The sequence below is a fragment of the Chiloscyllium plagiosum genome, chromosome 1 (assembly GCF_004010195.1).
Source record: "Chiloscyllium plagiosum isolate BGI_BamShark_2017 chromosome 1, ASM401019v2, whole genome shotgun sequence".
Taxonomy (NCBI): Eukaryota; Metazoa; Chordata; class Chondrichthyes; order Orectolobiformes; family Hemiscylliidae; genus Chiloscyllium; species Chiloscyllium plagiosum.
In genome coordinates this window covers 8965767-8980594 of record NC_057710.1, presented here as the reverse complement: position 1 = coordinate 8980594, position 14828 = coordinate 8965767, and the positions used below count along the sequence as shown (strand labels likewise).

Here is a 14828-nt window from a genome sequence, read left to right as displayed (position 1 = left end):
ACCTTTTTTTTAAAAAGTTGCATTCTCAGATTAGCTGTTAATCATGGTGATAGCTAGACAATATGTTGAAGGTGTTAGCCCCCTGTCTATGCTATGATGTTTAGATTGATTCTAATCTAAAAAGTGAGATAACGGAGTTTTACATGACTTCATGCAGTTTTTGAGCAAAGTACAAATTCACCGCACAAAATATACGTGCATGAGGGTCTTTGTCTTTCTGGGTTGGGGGTTGAGTGTGAGAAAGTGTATGTGTGTGTGTAGTGAGTGCAGAGTGTCTTAAGTCTGTGAGGGGGTGCATGGGGGAGTGTGTGTTTCTGTAAGGGTATGTGTGGGTGTCTGTGTGCGCATCTGTGTATATGTGTGTCCATGTGTATGTGTGTATAGGAGTGCCTGTGTGTGTGTGCAGGAGTATCTGTGTGTGTGGAGAGTGCAATGGTGGTCACCTGTAATGTGACATGAACCCAAGGTCCCAGTTGAGGCCCTTCCTATGGGTACCGAACTTAGCTATCAGGCTCTGCTCGGCCACTTTTCGCTGCTGCCTGTCCCGAAGTCCACCTTGGAGGTTGGTCACCTGAAAGTCTGACGTCGAATGTCCTGGACCACTGAAGTGTTCCCCAACTGGGAGGGAACACTCCTGTCTGCTGATTGTCCGTTGTCTCATATTTTAGATTAGAATCAATCTAAACATCATGGCATAGACAGAGAACACAAGGGGCTAGCACCTTCAACATATTGTCTAGCTATCACCATTGCTAACAGCTAACCTGAGAATGCAACATTTAAAAAAAAAAAGGTTTTGTGACTTACACATGGAAGAAGTGAAACTGTCATGGTATTCTAACAGATGAAAGGCTTAACAAACAATCAGTTTTTCAATGTATAATTTCAGTTACATCACACTGTAAACTTTTGCTATAAATTGAGCCCTCCACTACCACCTGATAAACGAGCGACGCTACGAAAGCTAGCGTGCTTAAATTAAACCTGTTGGACTATAACCTGGTGTTATGTGATTTTTAACTAAAAAAAGAAAATCCTTACGTGATCAATTCACCACGGAGTCCCTTTTCTTTAGATCGAAGAGGAGGAGGGCGGGTAGGAGAAACTACCCGTGTAATCACTCGGGTTCAGCCGCTACCCAAATGAAATGGCTTCACCTTCCCAGTAGCCCTCTGCTCCTTGCTGTCACCTCCCAAGAAATGGAAGGGCAAATAAAGTGGGGAAAGACAGCTGTATTCTGAGATAAATGGATCTCTGGATCCCAGCTGAGCACCATTTTTAAAAAGTCTTATCTGTTTAAAGCATGGATGGAATTGCATAACAATGTTTTTAAGTATTGCTAAAAAAGTATGCATTTTATCCAAGTTGTTTACCTTGCAGTCATCAGGGCAATTTGCAAGAAATACTTATGTGAAGAGACTGAACGCGAGAGTATTGGTTGTGGCATGTGGCCTCTGGTAGAATCATTTATGTGGAGAATGCACCACTTAATGATGGCTGACAGTTATCTGCCATACTTTGTTTAAATTTTGAACAAGGCAGTTTGACTCTGGTCAAGGTATTGCCCTGTAAAATGAGCCAGAGAATGCTCATCAACTATTTAATTGTGCTGAAACAGCCACAATGTGCAGATTGCTATATTTGTATTACATTTCTGTCTGCATGTTGTACAAAATAGTGAACAAACCTAAGGTCTTAACGTTTGGTCCTGAAAAGTATCTAGTCTACCTCCAATTACCCTGAGAAGTTGAGGTGCCTCAAACGATTGAACTGCTTCATGCAGCTACTGTACAGTAGGAACCCAAGCAGTGTTTGCGTCTGTCCACCAGCCAAGTAAGAACGTATGCACATATTAGTCCTGTTTTAATACAACTAAATAAGTTACAGCCAATCTCTAGTTTGTTCCTCAGGGCAGTGTCTTGACCAACCAGTCAATCTGTCTCATTTAAAACTGAAGCCAAGGTTTACTGTTAACTGTCAACCATCATTAACTGGTGCATTGTGGTAATGCATCTACCATCAGAGTTCATTTGCCAACCACTCAGCACTCTCCTCTTCAACTGTATAAATGTTGTTTTCTGTTTACTTTGGTATTTCTTGTGAGTTGTCTTGATGAGTGCATCAGAGCACTCCAAGATGTAAAGCTTTGAAAAAAATGTGTATTATATCAGTCACACTCGACTAAAAGACAACAATAAGAATATTCCTATTATGTTTCTCTCAGTTCCTGTTGAGAGAATATGGTTTTGTAAAGTAGGGTAAAATATTTGCTTGTGAAGTAGGTGCTATTCAATTGTATATATACATATGCCTTTTAGAAGGGCAATTTGACAGGGACTTGATTACATAAAAGTACTGAAAAGTTGCAGGCCGTTCTGTCCATCTGATCTTTGCCTACCAAATAAAGAGCTACCCAGCCTCATCACACATTGCAGCTCTTTGTCGTAATGTAGGACTTTAAGCGCATACCCTGTATGCTAGTGCCAGTTGGCTGGAGTAATGACTCCCTGTGACAAAATCATGGGGAGATGAATCAATGGGAGAGCAGAATATAAATGCAGTTGAGATAAGCTGTAGCCGATAGTTACAGGATGTGCTTAACTGCAAGTCTATCCTTTCCCTAAAATAGAATAATAAGTCTTGTTTTCAAATGCCTATCTGAAAATGACCTCTTGGATAAAGTACAAGTAACTTCCCAAAGCCTGATATGAAGATTGTAACATTGCAGTAACTGGAAATGATTTATTTAGGTTCAAAATTGGCAGATACATTCGTGGAAAATATATTGAGAACATGTGAGATGCCAGACTTAATATCTAGAACACAAGGAGGTAGAAGTCATGCAATACTAATGAAAAGCCTTGCTTAGACCTCACTGATACTGACAGCTGTTCTGGAAACCTCATCTTAGGATCTATATATTGGATGGGGACAGGGTGCATTGTACATTTATCATGGTGATCCCCAGCTTCCAAGGATTAAAGCGTAATGAAGGATTGCACAGATGTGGGTGGTGTTCCCTAAATTTAAAAGGTTAGGTGGTTTGATAGAAATTTTCAAGGAGAAAGATGGAGTAGATAATAATTATTTCTGCTGGTTAGGCAGTCTAAGATTAAGAGGAACAGTCTAAACATTAGAAACAGACCTTTCAGGAATAAGATTAGGCAACACATCTACATGCAAAGGCTGGCAGAGATAGTTCCACAGTTTGCAGTTGATGCTCGGTCAGTTGTTTAATCTCAATCTCTGGATATTTGTTAACCAGACATTAAGGGATGTGGGATAAAGTTTGTACATGAAATTAGGTTGCAGATTAGCCATGATCTCATTGCATGGTGAAAAGGGCAGGAAGGGTTAAATGGCCTGCACTTGTGAAAAAAATGAGAAACATTAAGTACAAATGGTACTATTCCACCACTGTGTCTATGCCAGTACCTTCTTCCCTTTGTGACGTCTCATCAGACTTTGATTAATTCCAGTGCCCAATTTATTTTCTATATCCCATTATTCCAAGCAATTACCATCATTGCAGTTGGCATCTGAAGGAGTAGAAGAGAGGAATATTGGGGGACACAAGCGTAACACTAAATGGAGATGGGTAGCCTGGAAATAAGCAATTTATGTGAATTCTGTCTCCATGATCTCATGAATAAGGGACTGATTCCCATTCTCCTTGTTAATGAGAGCAACCTGGATTTGAAATGGAACTGTACATGGTTATATCCCTCGTATCTTGAACCCTCCTGGTTCTCAGTTGATGCTTTCCAGCCTTGTTAAGGTAGCAAAAAGGATTCTCACTTGTAAAAGTTATGCTATTATTTTCCCCCCTTTCTCCCTTAGAATGTCGTCGAGTCCTCTTGGGTTACCGAGCTGCTGTGGATGTTTTTTATTCCCTTCACCGTATACCAAGTAAGGTAGTAACTGTCGCTAACTATCACTGGGGGTACAATCGGTAAGGTTGAGTGAAGTTGCTCGTGTTTGGCTGACTCTATGATAAGCCCATCGCTGTCCCCCACCTCTATATTGCATGTCTGATTGCAGTGACCCATGGTAATATTGAACGCAACACTGTTGTGTTTCTTGGGAGACTGCTTGTTGGCTTGCGAATCCTCATCTGTTTGCTTGGCTTTAGGATCTGCCCTTGAACTTCAACAGAGCTGCCTGTTCCAGTGTCCTAACTTGAATGTAATCACCTAAAAATCTAAGTGTGAAGAGGCCATTCCAGCCATCCAACTCCTTCCGCCATGTATATCCTTGTAATTCAGCCAAGCCACAATTACATAGAAAATGGTAGCAAGTGTAGGCCATTCGACCCCTCAGGCCTGCTCCACCATGAGATATTCATGGCTGATTGTTATATTCTGTACCTTTTACCCCATATCCTTTGAACCCTTTAGCCTTAAGAGCTATATTTCACTCATACTTGCAACTTCATTCCTGATGAAGGGTTTATGCCCAAAACGTCGATCGTCCTGCTCCTTGGATGCTGCCTGACTGGTGCTTTTCCAGCAACACACTCTTGACTTGCAACTCCATACTCCATCCCAACAAATGTTGGCCCAGCTTCATTGCAAACATTTAGGATGTATTCCTAAATACTCCAGGTTTGGGCAGAGGTCAGGAATATCCATTTCAGTAACTGGTCGGTGAAACCGGAAGTGTGGCAACACTGCATTATTCACAGGGTTAATCTTGTCGACAAATCTTACTTTTCCAGAGAATCTTCCTACACTTAACTAATTTGTAGCTAAAACTTAATGATGTGGAAATCAGTGCATAGGAAGAGGGTGTTTGGGATTGAATTTGGCTCCTATATGCAAATGTTCTAATTGCATCTTATTTGTTTTATTTTGGCCTCGAAGAAGTCAGTTTGCTGTTTATGATGCTGACCTGGCAAGCCAGATGTTGCAATTTTAAATGCTGCAATCACATGTAGTTAAGTCCCTTGAACCCATTGCACCATTGATTTAGTACATTGTAAGAGGTTTGGGCCATTCATTTCCTCAGGCGTGTTTTGCCAACTTAGTGAGATCACGGCTGATCAGGACATCCACTCCAATTCCGTTCAGTAATGTGTTGCCATGTGCAAGGAAGTTACTGTGAAAACTGTCAGGTTATTGTAAATCCGCAACTTGTTCCCAAATATCCTCTAGGGCAAGGAACCAATCACCACTATCCACATTATGTGGTTGTTTCTTGAGGATCTCAAATAGAGCAGTATACAGTACTGTCTAGTCAGAATGGATTGTCCAACTAATCAAGTGTCAGTGGTAACAGTTAGTGTTGTGGCTTCAAGCCTCGTACCAGGGAATGATCTGTATCTGACACTAGCCTATTAAAGCTATAATCTTTAGATGCTCTATCATCCCCCTCAAGTAGATGGAAAAGAGCAAGGATGTCTTTTGGAGTCCTGATCAATCCTCTACCTTATGCATCAAAGACAGATTGTCACTCATCTCATCATTGTTTGTGAAACTTTGACTCAATTAAGCACTTATGCGATGCCATGGAAAAAGTTAAATTGTTAAAAAGTTTTTTCCATCATCAATAACTGAATTTGTATTATTTCTCCCTACTTCAGTCAGATATGAGTTTAGAGCCATAGACATTCAGTATGTAATAATACACATTTAAAGGATTTTCATATTTCTCTGTAGATGACAAACAAGTGCCTGTAAATTTCTAAATTTCTCCTTCCTTTTCTGAAGACACTGACTATGCTGAGGCACCACATCATCAGTCTCTTAAAATCTTTTAATGTCTACTAATTGCTAGCTTGAATTGAAGCTATCTTTAACTGTCTGTTCTAGCAACTTGTAAGAATAAAGCAAAGCTAATCCTCAGTGCTGTTCCTGTGGTAACATATTTACCTTAATTTTTTGCAAATACCTTTAATTTTCCTTTTGAAAAATGCAGTAGGCACTGCCTCAACTGTCACCTATAGGCAAACATTCTGTGCTGTTTGTGAGCATTTCTTCTGATGACTTTCTTCTGTATTCACTCTTCATGTTCTGGCCATTTCCCAATTTAAAAATGCTCGCAAGTTTAAAAATATCTCTTCCAATTCTGGTTTTCCTGTCAAGCCACAGAACAGGCTCAATGCCTTCAATCTTTTCTCCAATTGAGCATCTGAAAAGCCAGTGCTCACTAATAGCCTGATGCAGGTTTTATGCAAAGTTATCACTTCTTACTCTTGATTACCATATGTCCAGGTTTATATGATTCAAGCATGCTTTGCATTATCTCCCTTTTTGGTCTAGTAGCAGATTGGCTATAGTCCTGGACTTGGCAAGCAAGAGGTCAATTTAATTCAATAAATCTGCTAATTAGTGACCACGACTACGCCAGGTTGTTGAAAACTGTTCAACTATGCCCTTTAGAGAAGGGAACTCCATTTCCTAGCATTTCTAGCCTGCATGTCACTCCACATCTGCACTATCTGATTAGTTTGGGTGACTTCATGTTAAGCAATAAAGAGCAATGTTTTAATAACCACGTCATTATAAAAAAAAGTTCTCTTCAACTACATTAAGTGCCTTTTGATTGTATTTATTTCCATATGTGTACTCTTGTCACACTAATCCAATATAGACTTCCTATTACTTCAATGTTAAGAAGTTGGTTGTTGACAGTGAATGATGAGAAGTATGAGTGGGTTTCAGTTGCATTTCAGCTCTCACTGCCCCATGTGTAGAGTTTGCTGCCAAGCTAGATATAGAGCTGTTGGAAGTTGGAACCTTGCCACTTTTTGCCTTTGCCCAGGACCGAGGCCAATTATAAACACTTGAACTGAGATTGGCTAAGTCACTACCAGTCAAAATTGTGATCTTCCCTGTCGAAGGACCTCCCTTAGGCAATATGCAAATCAGTTATCAATTTAATCTTGCTTTACACAGCTGTCTTAACAGTGACTTTGATAATAACCAGTTTTAGGATTATCAGCTATCAAAAGATTTTGGGTTGGAAAGCAAAACTTGGTATGAATTTCATTGTAATTGGTTGCTGCATTCCTTTCCTTCCTAACGGTTGTGTGTTTCTTGGTTTTTTTGTAGGTGGCTGCCCAGCATGTCACAAATGGATGAAGAATCAGTGGAAGATTTTGCAGTCAGAGTTCAGGAGGTGAGTTGATTGGTGATCAATATCTTCCACGAGCTGCTTGAGAATATGGCTCTGTTTTCAGCAGTGCCTACAATGTAAACTTAGAAATTAGAAAGTATTGGATCAATCTGTGTCCTTTCTATGATTCAAAAAGACTGCTGACACTATACTCATCCATTCATCTTAAGGCTACATATAAAGCAATTCATGCAATCCTGCACCCAGAGGTTTGCAAAAATTGTGGGTGATAAGAAGTATGTAAGTTAGTTCACTGAGCTTGAAGGTTTGTTTACAGACATTTCGTCACTATACTAGGTGTGTGAGACTAGTGAGAGTCTCCAGTGAAATGCTGGTGGAATGTCCCACCTCTCTATTAATAGGTCTTGGTTCTTATGGTGGGTGATGTCATTTCCTGTTTTTTTTCAAGGGAAAGTGGATAGAGTCTAAATCGATGTGTTTATTTCGGGAGTTCTGGTTAGAATGCCATGCCTCGAAGAATTCTTATGCATGTCTTTGTTTTGCTTGTCCTAGGATGAGTGTGTTATCCTTCTTTGTCTGTATGTATAGAAACTAGTGATAGTGGTTAGTGCCTTTTGGTGGCCAGTTGGTGTTCATGTATCCTGGTGGCAAGTTTCCTGCTAGTTGGTCCAATTTAGTGCTTTTTACCGTTGGTATCTTGTAAATGACGTTAGTTTTGCTGGTGGTATCTATTGGATCCTTTAGGTTCATTAGTCGCTGTTTAAGTGCATTGGTAGGTTTATGGGGTACCATGATGCCATGGGGTCTGAGTAGTCTGGAAGTCATTTCTGATATGCCTAATGTGGCTATAGTTTTTGGTTGCGTTGTGTCTGCTTGATGGGGTTTGTTTATGATGAATCGGCGGATTATGTTTATTGGGTACCCGTTTTTCTTGAAATCATTGTATAGATATTCTCCTTCTGCTTTTTGTAGTTCTTGGGTGCTGCAGTGTGATGTAGCTCATTGAAATAATGTCTTGATGCAACTCAGTTTGTGGATGTTGGGATGATTGCTTCTGAAGTTAAGTATTTGGTCCATGTGTGTTATGGGTGATATTTATCCAGGTTTGTTCGTGGTGCTGTGCCTTGAAGCTTTCTGAAGTTCCTTTGAGTTTTGTTTTGCTTTGTTTTATTTATTTTCTGTTTTCTATTGCCAATTAAGTCAAGTCTGACTTTTAGCATAATTAGGTGTTCTATTTTTATCTGCTCACTGGAGGTAGTGATTTAGAATAATCAGTCCAAACAGAAGCAAGGAAGTCTTAATGCAACTGTGCAGGGCCTTGGTGAGACATAGAACATAGAACATAGAAGAATACAGCGCAGTACAGGCCCTTCGGCCCTCGATGTTGCGCCGATCCAAGCCCACCTAACCTATACTAACCCACTATCCTCCATATACCTATCCAATGCCCGCTTAAATGCCCATCAAGAGGGAGAGTCCACCACTGCTACTGGCAGGGCATTCCATGAACTTACGACTCGCTGAGTGAAGAACCTACCCCTAACTTCAGTCCTATATCTACCCCCCCTTAATTTAAAGACCATACTTACTGTGTGCAGTTCTAGTCACCTTACGGAGAAAAGGTATACTTGCCACAGAGGGAGTGCGGCAAAGATTCACAAGCCTGATTCTTGGGATGACAAGTCTATATGAGAAGAGATTGGATTGTGTAGGCCCTTGTTCACTGGCATTTAGAAGACTGAGAGGGGATCGTGTTAGAACAGGTAAAACTAAAACAGGGCAGGATAGACTGCATGCTGAGGTAATGCTTTCCCGGCCAGGAGAGATTTCCAGAACAAGGCTTTGTGTTCTCAAGTTACAAGATGAGCCTTTTTGGAAAAAATTAGGAGAAATTTCTTCATACACAACCTGTTGATACTATAGAGGGTTGTGGGAGCTGGTACACAATGGATTTAAGAAAATAATAGATTTATAAAGGCTTATGGTGTCAAGGAATATGCGGAGAGAACAGGAGTATGATGTTGAGAGCATGAACCATGATCATGAGAAATGGTGGAGTAGGCTCAGTGGACTGAATGATTTTTCTGCTATTTTCTCTGTTTCTTAAGCAAACAAGGTACTGGGTTCATTGCTGGAGAGAGAATTAATACAGGAAGATAAAATGTAAATTTGTGCAGAACCTTAGTGACTGCATAGTTCTCATTTCCATTGTATATAAAGGACCTAGAGATATTGTAAATAGTGCAAAAGACATTACTCTGGATGTAGGTTTGCTCGCTAAGCTGGAAGGTTCATTTTCAGATGTTTCGTCACCATACTAGATAATATCTTCAGTGAGCCTCTGAAGGAAGCACTGGTAGTGTAGCCAACTTTCTATTTGTATGTTTGATTTCCTAGGGTTAGTGATGTCTTTTCCTATGGTGATGTCATTTCCTGTTCTTTTTCTCGGGGGAGGTAAATGGGATTGAAGTCAATGTGTTTGAGTTCTGGTTGGAATGCCATGCTTCTAGGAATTCTCGTGGGTGTCTCTGTTTGACTTGTTCTAGAATGGATATGTTGTCCCAGTCGAAGTGGTGTCCGTCCTTATTCGTATGTATGGATACTAGTGAGAGTGGGATACATCACCAGTGCTTCATTCGGAGGCTCATTGAAGATGTTACTTAGTATGGTGATGAAATGCCTGAAAACAAACCTTCCAGCTCAGCAAGCAAACCTACCTCCAGAACCTCAACCTGAGCTACAAATCTGAAACACCACAAATTTGATTTTTTTTCCAAGTTCATTCATTGTATGTGGGTGTGTCTAGTTTTTGTCCATCTCTTGTTACCCTGGAGTAGATGGTGATGAGTCGCCTTCTTGAACTGTTGCAGTCACTGAGGAACAGGGTCACTTGCAGTGCTGTTAGAAAGGGAGTTCCAGTATCCTAATTTGAATGGAATGATCACCTTCATTGTTAAGATTACTTTGTAATGCTTCATATTCTATATTAGAAGTAAAAGTATTTCATATTGATTTAAAAAAAGAGTACTTTAATAAATCTCTGCTCTGACTGAAGCAGAGATTCATTGAAGCAGTTGAGGTGAAGACTAACATGCCTTTATTCACGTGAAGATTATGCACTTGGGCTGAAGGGTACTATACATCGCTATGACATCACACACCAGTCCAATCCTTATATTGCTGAACATCCACCCAGCTGGGGCTGCTGATTGGAAGCCAGACCTTGGGTTATTTTTCTTTTTTTCTTCTTGCCACAGCCAAGTCTTGACCCCAAATATTGCCACGATATAAGGTTAGCTCATTCCTCTCAGACTGAAGATAAAACTGAGGCTTTTGCCGTTTCATTAACTTAATGCTGATACCTCCGATAGCTAGCTGTACGTGTCTTGCTGACCTTCATTCGCCCAGATACATCCCTATAGGTGGCTAATGTACAAGATTATTTTTCTTGTAAATCCTCCAGAGTCCTTGTTTTTTTTCTATCTCTGTAATCTCCTTCACTCTAGCTTTCTTAGTTCCTCCAACTCTGACCTTCTGTTTACTCTTCGCTGAAGGTGATTGGCAAAAGAACCTGAAGCACCATAAGGAGCTAAAAGCATTAATGCAGCAAATTGCTTGCTGGAGCACACTACCTGAAAGATGGCTTGAAGCTGATTCAATTTTGATAGAGAATTGGATAAATGCTTGAAGAGAAATAAATTAGAGTTGTGGGGAACAACAAGAGACTGGAGAGCTCAGTACCAGCATTATAGGTTGACTGGTTTTGTCCTGTGTTGGTTATCATTCTGTGACTCTAGAAAGTCAAGCTTCATTGCTCTACAGTTTTGTTTCCTGGAAAGAATTGATTCAATATAGTTAATGCGGGTTCTATAAACAACATTCAGCTCGTCGCCATCTATATGCTGCTAAATCTAATTGTAATTTTTTTCTTAGCATTTAGCGACAGAGCTTGGTGTTGTGTCGACTCAGCATACCAAGTCTGATAAAGTGGAATACCTCAAAAGGATGAAACACACGGCACCACAAGCGGCCAGCTCAGGTCAGGGTTGTGTTCTTGCTGCTTGCATTAATTTGCACATAATGTGTAGCTGTTTTCATACTGCAAGAGAATTCCTTGTACACAAAAAAACACGTTAGGTTCTGATAAGTTCGCAAAATCAGTTGTTCAATACCTGAGAGATGAAGCTGCAGCATTAAAATAATCTTTGTAAAAGGCAGAGTGGCAATTTAATCAGCGGACGTTGGGACTTAGGACCAAGGAAAGCTATTTTGCCTCTTGAAACTATTCCACATTTACTGCAATTGTGGCCTTTCTGTGATCTGACTCTATATTGGCTTTTCCCCTTATGAAGTTGCTTGGGCTACTTTAAAGTAGCTAACTTGATGCAAATGCTGTATTTTTGTGATTTTGATATAATAGTTCTGTGAGTGGGGCCACATTTAAATTTTTCTCTCACCTGGGAGACCAATGAGCAAATTTCAGAAATGTTGCATGTAACACAACTGAAAACACCAATTTCAGAAGAATGAATGAGTAATTAATAAAAATGACCTCTGAAATGACTGGGTCCTGATACCATGATCAGCCATTTTGACTGCCTCATTTACTGGCCTGGCAGCTATACAGAAAAGACAGAGAGCCTTGTCTACAGCTTGACCTACTGTCCAGCTCAGAATCTCTTCCCTCAGTACCTCTAAGCTTCATAGTGTATGTGTCAGCATCAGGAGGAAAATAGTCTCTTGTCAGAAAAGCATCTCCTTGCTGAAGCTTCTCTTCTACTTCGCATATATAGGTCAGAAGTCACATGACACCAAGTTATAGTCAACCAGGTTTATTGGAAATCACAAGCTTTCGGAGCACTGATGAATTCACCGTTGAAGGAGCAAATAAAGCTGTTGGGCTATAAACTGGCATCCTGTGACTTCTGACCTTCTCCATCTGAGTCCACAGGCACCTCCACATCACGTATACTCAGAACTACTTGATAGGCCACATTATGACCAGCAGACTGCCTGTGACAAGCCTTAGTTGTAGAGCTAATGCCGAGCACAGTGAAGTGTGTGAGAGTTTGGGTACAACTGGAGGAGAGACTTAAGTTAAGACATCTGATCATTTTATTTCAGCAGCCAACAGTCACCCATCTGGAGCACGAGCTCGGACCTTCCTCCCAGGGCTCAGCATTAGCAGTTTGTCTGCAGAGGATGTTCGGATCACGGGAATGGCCAAGCAAGTCAAAGAAGTGCTGCCTCACATCCCACTCAGTGTCATTAAAATGGATTTAGGTAGGACATCAGTTTATTTTTCTTTCCCTTGCCCCATTTTCTCTTCCATTTTTTCTCATTTCCATATTGAAATTTCCCATCATTCTCCCATGTGAGAAGGGAGGATGTAGTAAACGAGAGATAGTGCTTATGTCACTGTGTGAATAATCCAGATACCAAAGCTAGTAGTCTGGCTACATGGGTTCATATTCCACCATTGCAGCCAGCGGAATTTAGGATATGGGCTAAATGCAGGGAAATGGGATTAGCGTAGGCAGACATTTTGGTCAGCATCGACCAGTTTGGACTAAAGGGCCTGTTTCTGTGCTGTAGGGCTCTATGACTCTAAATAGCCAGCAAGTCACTCAGCTATAACAATTGCTAGAAAGTCTCAAAAAAAAAATGATACCAGATGGACCACCTGGTATTTATCTAGGCACCAGAACTGAGAACTAACAATAATAGCCCTATTGACCTTGCAGGCTCTTCCTTACTAATAGCTGGTGACTAGATCTAAAATTGAGAGAGTTGTCTCACAGACTCGCCAAGTAACAGCCTGACATAGCTTAAAAATGTGTTGCTGGAAAAGCGCAGCAGGTCAGGCAGCAAGAAAGGAGCAGGAGAATCAACATTTCGGGCATAAGCCCTTCTTCAGGAATGCCCGAAGCGTCGATTCTCCTGCTCCTTTGATGCTGCCTGACCTGCTGCGCTTTTCCAGCAACACATTTTTAAGCTCTGATCTCCAGCATCTGCAGTCCTCACTTTCTCCTAACAGCCTGACATAGTCTTATTCATGGACTGATACGTTATACATTATGTTCCATGCACCATCATTACCATCCCTGCATATATAGTCACACCAGCAGGAATGACCCAGCAGAGGTGGCCGCATAGTGCTATGCAGCTGGGAGGGAGTTGCCCTGGGAGTCCTTAATGTTTACTCTGGACACTGAGTCTCAAAGCACATCGCCTGATTGCCACGTACCAACCTCCTGTTGTTGAACAACACTTGGAGAAAGCACTGATGGCAGCAAGGATGCAGAATTTCAATAGTTTCAAACAGTCAAAACCAGTAGCACGACTGAATGAACTGGTTAAGTCCTACAGGGCACAGCTGCTATACTGGATCTGTTGTCGATGGTGAGAGAATCAAAAAGAGGGAAAAACATACTTGACCTCATCCTCACCAATCTGCCAGCTGTTGATGCAGTACTAGTGCACAGTCCTTGAGATGAAGTCCTGCATACCCTTTGAGAATAACCTACATGTTGTAGGCACTACCACCGTGTTTTGAACAGATCTAGCAACTCCAGAATGGACATCCCATGAAACAATGTGGGCCATCAACAGCAGCGGAATTGTAGACCAAAACAATCTGCATCCTCATGTCCAGGCATATTCCCCAGTCAATCACTAGCATCAATCCAGAGGTTCGGCCCTGGTTCACTGGAGAGTGCAGGAGAGCATGCCAGGAGCAGCTCCAGGCATACCTGAAAATGAGGTGTCAATGTGGTGAAACTACCAAACCGGGCGGCACGGTGGCACAGTGGTTAGCACTGCTGCTTCTCAGCGCCAGAGACCTGGGTTCAATTCCCGACTCAGGCAACTGACTGTGTGGAGTTTGCACATTCTCCCCGTGTCTGCGTGGGTTTCCTCCGGGTGCTCCGGTTTCCTCCCACAGTCCAAGATTGTGCAGGTTAGGTGAATTGGCCATGCTAAATTGCCCATAGTGTTAGGTAAAGGGGTAAATGTAGGGGAATGGGTGGGTTGTGCTTCGGCGGGTCGGTGTGGACTTGTTGGGCCAAAGAGCCTGTTTCCACACTGTAAGTAATCTAATCTAAGGACTACATGTGTGCCAAACAGCATAAGCAGCAAGTGATAGACAGAGCTAAGCAATCCAATAACCAACAGATCAGATCCGAGCTCTGCTATCCTGCCGTATCCAGTTGCGAATGGTGTTACACGATGAAAACACTCACTGGTGGAGGAGGCCCCACACACACATCCCCATCCTCAGTGATGAAAGAGCCTAGCACATCAATGCAAAAGGTAAATCAAAGCATTTTCAATTAACTTTAGCCAGAAGTGCCAAATGCATGATCAATTTTGGCCTTCTTCAGAGGTTCCCAGCTTCATAGATACCAATTTATACTAGTATGGCTACAATACTGGCATCTACCCGACAATGTAGAAAATTGTCCAGGTAAGTCTTGTGCACAAAAATGAGGTCCAGTCCAGGCCATCAGTATACTCTTGATCACCAGTAAAATGATAGAATGCGTCATTATCAATTCAATCATGCAACATCTGCTCAGTAGTAACCTATTCACTGATGCCCAGTTTTACTTTTGTTAGAAGCAAGAACAGAAATCTCTGGAAAAACTCTGCAGGTTTGGCAGCATCTGTGGAGAGAAAGTAGAGTTAACTTTTCAGGTCCAGTGACCCTTTTCCTGAACTGATTGTAGCTAGGGAAATGTTGGTATGTGCTG

At 41.4% G+C, this 14828-nt stretch overlaps 1 protein-coding gene across 5 annotated transcripts in view; it reads left to right on the top strand.

Moving 5' to 3' along the window:
- Positions 1–14828, top strand: part of aup1 (AUP1 lipid droplet regulating VLDL assembly factor) — a 56467-nt gene that overhangs the window by 29838 nt on the left and 11801 nt on the right. For 3 of the 5 annotated variants that reach the window (XM_043693565.1, XM_043693751.1, XM_043693846.1), the window contains 4 exons: positions 3841–3914; positions 7053–7119; positions 11011–11116; positions 12202–12360. In XM_043693565.1, coding sequence (XP_043549500.1) covers positions 3841–3914; positions 7053–7119; positions 11011–11116; positions 12202–12360 — 406 coding nt within the window. Of the gene's footprint in view, positions 1–3840; positions 3915–7052; positions 7120–11010; positions 11117–12201; positions 12361–14250; positions 14388–14828 lie in introns of those variants that run through there. The other 2 variants (XM_043693937.1, XM_043693656.1) reach the window with 2 other exon arrangements.